The 8,810-nt window shown below is 44.5% G+C and overlaps 1 protein-coding gene across 1 annotated transcript in view; it reads right to left on the bottom strand.

Annotated features, from left to right (window-relative positions):
- Positions 1-4,223: 4,223 nt before the first annotated feature.
- Positions 4,224-8,810, bottom strand: part of CDC42BPB (CDC42 binding protein kinase beta) — a 90,225-nt gene continuing 85,638 nt past the window's right edge. The window contains exons 35-37 of the mRNA XM_057365746.1: positions 8,136-8,244; positions 7,973-8,043; positions 4,224-5,979 (exon numbers count right to left, since the gene is read on the bottom strand). Of these exons, the coding sequence (XP_057221729.1) occupies positions 5,848-5,979; positions 7,973-8,043; positions 8,136-8,244 (312 nt within the window). The 3' untranslated portion in view covers positions 4,224-5,847. The remainder of the gene's footprint in view (positions 5,980-7,972; positions 8,044-8,135; positions 8,245-8,810) is intronic.

The following is an 8,810-nucleotide window of genomic DNA, read 5'->3' as shown; positions in this document are numbered from 1 at the left end:
GTGCATGGCCAGGGCTTGGTGCAGCTCAGCAGCCATGGTGTTCCTGTGGTGCCTATGAGAGCAGCCACATCCTCCACCAGCTCCATCCCTACTTTGTGCCTGTGAGAGCCTTTCTGTGTTCTTTCCCCCTTTCACACTGGTTCATTGCAGGTGCCTGAGTCTCCTCCCGCCTCACACATTCCCAGCAGTTATCTCTCTACAGTTGATGTGGTGTGACTGCCCATCACACCAGCACTGCCCACACAAGGAAARGGCTCAAGGCTGACCCTCAGGGAGCCCTGGCCCCTCACCTCAGAGCCAATTTCTTCCCTCCCTGGCTATTTTTGGGCCTCACTTATTGTGAGTGTGGACTGTGATGTGAGGATTGGGAGGGGTCTCGATGGCTGCATCCCCAAGTGTGCAGAAGGGGAGAGGTGAGAGGATTCCATGGCCATGGGCTAAGGGAGAGAAGAGACAGCCCATCRGCAACCCATGGCACAAGATGGTGTCAGGATGGTGTTCTTCAGCTGCAAGCGGCTGGGGCCATCAGCTCTGTGTCCTGCCTGGGCACACAGGGACTTCAGGGTGAGCCATGGACAGGTTTGTGCTCATGGAGTGGGACACGTCACCTGCATGGAGGGAGGCAGACCACCCTGCGGCAGGAATCTCCGCCTGGTCGCCCCTACGTGTTGGCGAGTATGGATTTGCTGCTGGTGAAGCTTCATTTTTAAAATGCATTAGCAGCTCGAGGTCACTTACAATAGAGGCTTTAATTAAAGCACAGATCAATTTTTGTCAGTGCACGAGCAGAGCACAGTCTGTACTTTTCCTTCAGGAGCCACGTCCGCTCGCTCGTACAGAACGTGCCGCAGGGAGGGGGGAGCTCTGCAGAAAAGAAATGAAGCACCGGAGTCAGTTTGCGATGCTGGGGACCAACAGCTGCTGGAAAAACAGCTGTATCCGTGATTGTATCCGTGATTGCTGCACACATTGAGGCACGCAGGCAGCAGGGCARTGTGAGGGGGTTTGGTACACGAGTGTCTCCTGGGATCCTGTCTAAACAAGGAATTTAATTCACAGGCATCTTTGGTAAGCAGCACATTAGATGGGTGGTTTATGTCGCTGAGGCTGTGCGCGGCACGTCTGGGCACCTGATGGCTTTGTTTTGCTTCTGGTCCTGAGAGTCAGGGGTCCCCCACTGTGACAGGCTRATTCAAAATGCATTAGTGTTAATGGTACGATCTCCGGAGTCATTGCTTCCCAGGGTCTCAAAAGGAAAAGCAACCTGCACACTATTAATGGCACCAATTGGWATCACAGTGCCTTCCCTTTGCACGCTACAGCCGCTCACAGAAGTTGTGCAAACCTGGATTCTCTCCGGCGCAGTCCTCAAAATACCCTCAAGCCTAAAGACAGACTTGGCTCAATGAATTTATTGTTTTATATCTCTTTTAGCAGGCGGGAGCGGCGGCAGGGGGGCGTTTGGCAGGGGCTGGTGTCACCGGGGCGCAGGAGCCGGCCAAGGCACTGCGGGGTGGCCGCGGAGCTCCGGCTGTGTCTGTCAGCGCGCAGGGACCGCAGAGCAGGCACTGCGTAAGAAACGGCAAAGGAGGCGAGGCTGAAAAAATCTGAGGGTTTTATCAGTGAGAGAGCACCAATAAAGCTGCATGAACCTGTGCAGTCAGATGACAAAGAAGTGCTGCAGCTTATTGGGGAGCAGGGAAAACATTTGCTGCAAGGACARGGAAGGGGCTGATTGCTGAGTCCATGTTCCTCCTCTGGCTGGAGCGCAGCACTGCAGCTCCCGCTGGCTGAGCACGTCCTGCTGCCTCCTGCTCCTGTCCTCAGCTGACCCTGCCRGCAACGCTGGCCCGAGCACCAGGCACCGCTGGGACACGCTCTTGCCAACATTTGGCTTTCCCGGCCATCCTGCACCCGGCCTGCAGTTGATGCCTGGTCTCATCATCACCCCCTGGCCCCAAAAACATGTTTAGGACATTTTGCTGGCACTGAGGTCGTGCTGGCACTATGCCTTCAGTCCTGGCTCCCTGAGGTGTTACCTGTGCCCATGGCACCAATTCCCCTGGGAGCAGGAAGGGGCTGCTCAGCACCAGGCGAGGGTGGCAGCAGCCCCATGAGCTGCCAAGAGCCACATTTGTCAAGGTGGGATGTTAAGGGGAAGCTGAGAGGGGGAGCCACATTTACAGGGTGCAAGCAGGCAGGAGAGGGCAGGCCAGAGCTGCTGCCACAGCAGTGCAAGGCAAGGGCTGGGCAGGTGAAGGCTGATTTTTAGATTGTCTTCCTCCCTTCTGCCTGCCAGAGCTTCTTCAAACAGARCAGATGGTGCAAACTGGAACACGAGATGTTCCAGTAGCCTCGCACGCAGGAATGCCATGTGTCCTTTTTCTTTTAAAATAACCTAAACTCAGCAAGACAAGATTTTTGGTCATGATGCAACACTTTCCTTTGACTACTGCTGTGCTTTACTGCACCTCAAGGTGCAGTTTTAGTTTCCACAGCCATCTCTTCCCTCAAATGATTTCCTGCTTCTTGGTGCTTTAGGCTACCAGTGCCAGCTCTCAAGGTTTTTACACATCTGCTTTCTCCCAGGGATGCCAATCTGGTGCTGTGCAGAACAAGAAGGGTGACTGCACCTTCAGCATTTCCACACTGAAGTCCCCTCCCTGTGATTTGGCTGTGTTAAGCAGTTATCCTACAAAGACAAAGTGAGCTTTTATGCACCCTAGTCTCCAGCAGATTGCACCTATTYAAGAAGCTGTTCATTCTCAGCACACCTGTTCTGTAGACAGAGATGGTGGCAGATAGTTTAGTTCTTGTGTGGCAAGTATTTCACGGTGTATTCCAAAATACTCAGCTTTTAGAGGCAAAGATCTGTGCTAGAAGTGACCAATTGTTCCAGTGGCTGGTACAACCACCACTCCWGCTTCAGGACCTGATGTCATGTCTCTGTGACAATGGAATGAGCAGAGGAACAGGCAGAGACCAAATTGCCCTCATTCCTTGCACAGCTCAATTCCTCACTTTCCGTCCTAGACTGGTAGCCTCCAGGGATAAGAAAGCGCATTGTCAGAGAATTATTTCACATCCTGAATTTCTGCATTTTTGAAAATTTTCCTGAGGGCTCAAGAGGACTYTTTAGGTAACTAGAATCAAAACCTGTAAGGGAAAAGATGATTTGCAAAGGACTGCAGTGTAGGACATGGGAAGGAATTCTGCTTGGCCAGACAAACAGGGAAAAAGAATAATGTATTCATATGAGCAATTAATTTATTTTTCTAGAAATGTTCTCCTGCCTAAATTATAACCAAGCTCTGGCACTGCTGAGTGCTATGATTTAATACCCCCATAATTAAAGACTTTGTTGTCATCCCAAGTCCTCACTGTGCAGAGAAAAATCAGCTCAAGAGCAGGAGAAAYGTTTTTTAAAAGTCAAAGGCTGATTAACATGAATACTTGTGAGAAGGTTTCCGGCACACAGCCCTCAAACCTCCTGTCAGCTCTCACCCAATCCCCAGGGCACAGTGTGGCTGCACTTCCCAGCCTGCCCAGGTATGTTCAGTCACGCCCGGGACTGAACAAAGGGTCCAAAGCAGCCACCCAGGGCTTTCCTGTGTAGGGCGAGACAAACCAAGAAGCAATTCAGGAACACCTGGCACTCCATAAGGGATGAGGGTTGCTTACCTAGGACACCCTAGAGCAGACACTGGCACTGTATAGCTGCAGTGGGCTCCATGGTGCTCAAATACCACAATGAGAGTTTTAGGAAAAAAACCCTTTATGAGGGGCTGCACCTTTCACATACCAATCCCTGAAATGTGCCTAAGCCTTTCTTTGGGACTACTGCTTTGACAACAACTCAAATATATTTATTGTTTCATGATACTTAAAATGCATGAATAGATCCTGCAGCCTCCTTAACATGCTTCAGYTGTAAGGAACGAGTCATATAAATCATTTAAAAAGGAATTAATAAGGCCAGCAAATCAATGGACTGACAACTCAAACACAAACCAAGGGCTGCGTATTCCACCAAAAGGACTTCCATTGCTCCTGAACACTCATTTACCTTCAGCAACATGCACCTGAATTGTAGTGCTTGGGTAGGGAGCTCCTAAATATCTTCAGTTTATGTAAAAGGTCCATGTGAACAAAGTGATTTTACCATGAGACTGAAACAAGTGTCAGCAGTGSATTGTTTTCAGATGTCAAGACAGACAACCATAAACTTTAAAACCTCCCTCTTCTGCTTTATTGACATGTAAATTGTTCAAAAATGTTCTCACATTTCAATAATTACAAAGACTTAGACTTACATTAAAAAAGTAAAAACCAGAAAACCCCCAAAGCAGTAGTGTCCAGCTCTAACTGAGCCCCTTTATCAAGAATCTGAGAAAAAGAGCAAGTACTGTCGAACACTTAACGTAACAGGATTAAATGTTGACTAGAACACTCAGTTTAAACTAAAGATAAGTGCACGTCCTATACAGTGTTTCAAAAAAGAACATTAGCCATTGGTATATCATTAGCCCATTTAAACTGAATTTTAAATAAGTGACATCCAACTGTCATARAATTGGCACAGAAGGCACACTAGTGTGACAATGACAAACTGGATATGCCAGCCACTGAATTAATTACAAGCTTTTAATGAAACATGGTCACAAATCTTTGARTACTAAATGTATAATACATGGAAGCATGAGATTAAATATACACGCAAAACATCACCGCACGTGGGCCATCGCAAAATATACAGGAGTGTGTTGTGCATTTTTCTACATGATCAATACTTGATTAATAATCATGGGGTCTTCATGCAGGTGAGGATACAATTAATGAGAAAAGCAGCACCCCCAGTTACACATCCTTCACGTTCCACTTTGGTAACCAATAAACAGACTGATGTTTTAGTGCGATACAGTCCCTTAGGTCAAGCAGACTCCAAGGGCAATGTGTCCAYGAGAAGGCTTGCTAGCTAAACAGCGTAGTGTGTCCTTACACCAAAAACCCAGGAGAAATGACTTCTCAGGAGGAGAAAGGCAGGACCTAGGAGTAAAATCTTTTCACAGCAGTAATTACCAGTATTTTAAGAGCCCTGACTAATGACTGATGGATGAGGACTAAAAAGCAGGGAATGAGTAAAGAGATAACTGGCAATAGTCCTATGTACAAGACTAAAAAGTTGGTAGAAAGATAGCAAGACAGTTATGCAGCTGTGTATGTAATGGCTAAATGAATTAAAAGGCCACAAAACTATAACCAACTTTTCTTTGACTTCCTGGTGATTCTATTGATGTTGGAAATGACCTACAGCTTCCTACCATTCTCCTTTAAGATTTAGGAAAAAAACAGTTACAGGAAAAAGGGAAAAGTGTATTCATCTGAGGATGTAACTAGACCCGCTCACATTTCCTATTTAGAAGTCCAAATTCTGTCTAAAAGGATTTCCTGCTAATCAGACATTACGTCACTCTATAGAAAAATAATATTCCTGATATTGTAGCAACATTATCAGTAACTCTCTCTATTTCTCTTTCACCATAAGAATAAGACTATTTACCGGTGGCCTTAAATGCTCCTATGCAATAAAACCGTGTCACAGCTGTGCGGAAAGGAATCAACCGTAACTGAGCAGTGAACAATTCTGCGTAAAAAGCTCAATTGCTATTAGTAAAGAATTTTCTTCATTTCCATAGTTTGTATCTACAATCTGGATATATAATTATTCTTGTACAACACTAGAGAGTCTGTGTCAGTCTTGGCACTAGCATCTGAGACAGCTTTGCCCTGCTGTTGAACACCACGGAGTAGTGGATGACCGGAGCCGGAATGGTGAGAGCGGCAGCGTTACGCRTCACAGGTCGACTGGTCCAGTCCATCTAGTGTAAGCTGATTCCTATGAGGAGAGTTGGGACTTGGGGGACCACTTGGATTTGAGCTGTTAGATGGAGTAGAGTGTTTGGTGGAGTCTGAATCAGGCTGTTAATGAGAAACATTAAAAAAATTATGTTTACTTGAAGTGAATTCTTACACTTAAAAGCTTTCAAAGGCACTCAAAAATGGGGCTGAACAGCACCTACAAAGCAGCGTGCATTAAATTAATTCCAGTTAAACATTTAAGCAAGAACTTCCATTACCATCAACAGGCTCTAGTGCAGTTCCAAAGGTGACCTTCTGATGCAAGAGGAATTACAGTAAAGTATGTGAAAATTGCTACAGCTCTGGCTCCTTTCCTTTAGCCACTGCAAAGCTTTCCTGATGGAATGTATCTATCAGTTCACTGTTGTCTGGAATTTATCAGCCTGCAATTTTTAGGCAATTTTTATARCCCAAGAGTAGGTTTATCTGCCCATGTAAACATGTAAAAATTATGGTCAATTCACCTTCAGTTTGGTGAAGAGGAAGGAAACAAGCATGTGAACTGTTTACAAAACAGCAACAAGCATGTGAAGTGCCTGACAAACAAGTGAAGGCTGCCAAGAATCAGGCGAGATCTGGAAACAGAATAGACTTAGTGGGTACGTCCTACGTCAATATCTAATAAAGACTATCCACAGTTATTTCCCCAGTGTCAGATTAGTTGTTGGGTATTTGCCTTCACAGGCTGGTCTCACTTCAACAGGATGGCTGGCAAGTTTCCCACTATTTTGGTGAATTACAACTCTGAGCTAATGAAACACTGCACAAAAAAAACTGGTACCATTGCAGCAAGTTATTTTCAAGAAAGGGAAATATATGTTTAGCAAATAGATTGAAAGGTAACATCCTTCAGGATGCTGTTCAAAAAGGTTTGCATGGGCTTGAACAATAATAAAATAATCTATAACAAGATCAGCCTAACATGATGCAGTTCATAAAGCCAAAAGCCATGGGGAAAATAGTATAAAGCCAAAAGGTGTTATTAGAGACTCTCAGTTTCAAACTACTATTTTTTTAAATTCAAGAAGTCATAAGAAATTTTAAGAGCTACCAAGAAGAGAAAAAATCCTTTAGAATCTCTCATTACTTGTGCCTACAATCAACAATTACCATTACAGMATGGAATATAATGGAGTTTGGAAAAGGTGTACAGAATAACTACGTCAACTAATATAGTCCACCATAATCACCTTAGAAAACCAAGACGGCTTCAAAAATACCTGTGTTTAGAGATCCCCATTTTTATGTGCTTTTAGTGGCTAACTGAAGGTGACAGAGGAAGTTAGACCACAGCCATGATCAGAACTCTGGACCTGGGGTGTGCTAAGGCATCCTGAAAAAGTCTGGCTTCAGGAAAACGTGCTTCCAAATCCAGAGCATTAYTTGGGCCTGCAGCTGGGTACCAAAAAGCACTAAAAAAGATCTTAATCAGGGACWTTGCTTCCCAGGAATAATTCCTAACACTTTCCTTGAACAAACAGTGCTTCAGCAAAGCTTGGAAGAACACATGATAAATCACAGAAACAAAAATCATATATCTTCTCTATTTAGATTCAGGAATACCAGTTTTGCAAAGCCAGGAGATTTTAAATTGGGTGACTACTGGCACGTAATCTTGCTTAAAGCAGTTTTATGTATTTTAAAATATGATTCCTTCTCAAGTTACATGACAAGATGWCTTCCTTAAGGCAGCACAGAAAATTACTTAACTAGTCATATTACTTTGTTATTCTATGCTAATATCCCAGAGAACATTTTTAGGAGCTTTGAGGACATTTCATCAATTAGTCAAATTTCTGTYGCCTATAAAGCTTAATCCAAGACGTAACATCTCTTAAAATATCACCATAAGATCTTTTCACAGCTTTGCTTTTGTGCTGGTGTATCTAACTTGCAAACATATATTAAAGGCTGGAAAAAACATTTGTGGAAGGAAAACATCTCCATAAACATCTTTCTGAAGTATTTTCTTGGAAATGCAATTTATTGGAAAAAGAAAACAATCTACACCAACAGGATATCATCGGTCTCCGTTTAACAGAAGCTCTTTTACCTCTTTGTCAAACTCCTGGTCAGGGTCGGACATACTTCGGGAAGGCATGGTTGCTCCCACATCACTGCCACCTGCAGAGAGTAAAGGACAAAAGGCAGGTTTACACCTCCTGCTGACACCCCATGCTACAGCTCACAAGTGACCAGCTTGCTTCCAGCCTTACTTGATGAGGGCCACGAGATGTAGGTTTTGTTTCTCTGTTGCTGTTGCTGCCGTGACAGGTTAGCTGAAGATGGACAGGTCTTCTCATCCTGTGCAGGAGGTAGGACACTCTGCAGTTGACATGAAACACCTTGTTAGCCAGCAACAAAAGCCATCCAGCTAGAAGTTGTTACTCATGAAAACTTCACTGTGCTTTTGAAGCTATTACAACCCAGCGTTGGTAGAAAAACTGAACTTACTTGACCACATCCACATATTTTCAGTAACAGACACAAACCCTGAGAAAGACAGAGAAAGAACTAAGCCCCATAGCAGCCACTAGAACCTGTCAGCCAGCAAACCCTCTATGAAGGGGCAGGGATTGTACTAACAGCTGTGCTTTCCTTCCTCCTCCTGCTGAAATGACAAATGCCTGATTCACAACTGGGCTATCTGAGAAAGACAAGAGAAAGCCTGACTAGCAGCTCTAGAATGGAGGGTACATACAGAACATAAAAGTGTACCTTCACATCTTCCTCTTGTGTATTAAAGACTAAAATGACTCACAAAATGCTGTATTAGTAAATACAAAATAAAATTAATGCTATAAAGCACTGCAAGTCGCATGCATTTTAGTTACCTCCATTAGTTTTTCTCCCCTTGTTATTGCTCTACAATTGGTGAAGTGCCACAAGCA

This window comes from Malurus melanocephalus, unplaced genomic scaffold (assembly GCF_030028575.1).
Source record: "Malurus melanocephalus ecotype Western Australia unplaced genomic scaffold, MMel_1.1 scaffold_57, whole genome shotgun sequence".
NCBI lineage: Eukaryota > Metazoa > Chordata > Aves > Passeriformes > Maluridae > Malurus > Malurus melanocephalus.
The sequence above is the reverse complement of the archived record's forward strand: the minus strand, read 5'-3'. Positions and strand labels throughout refer to the sequence as shown.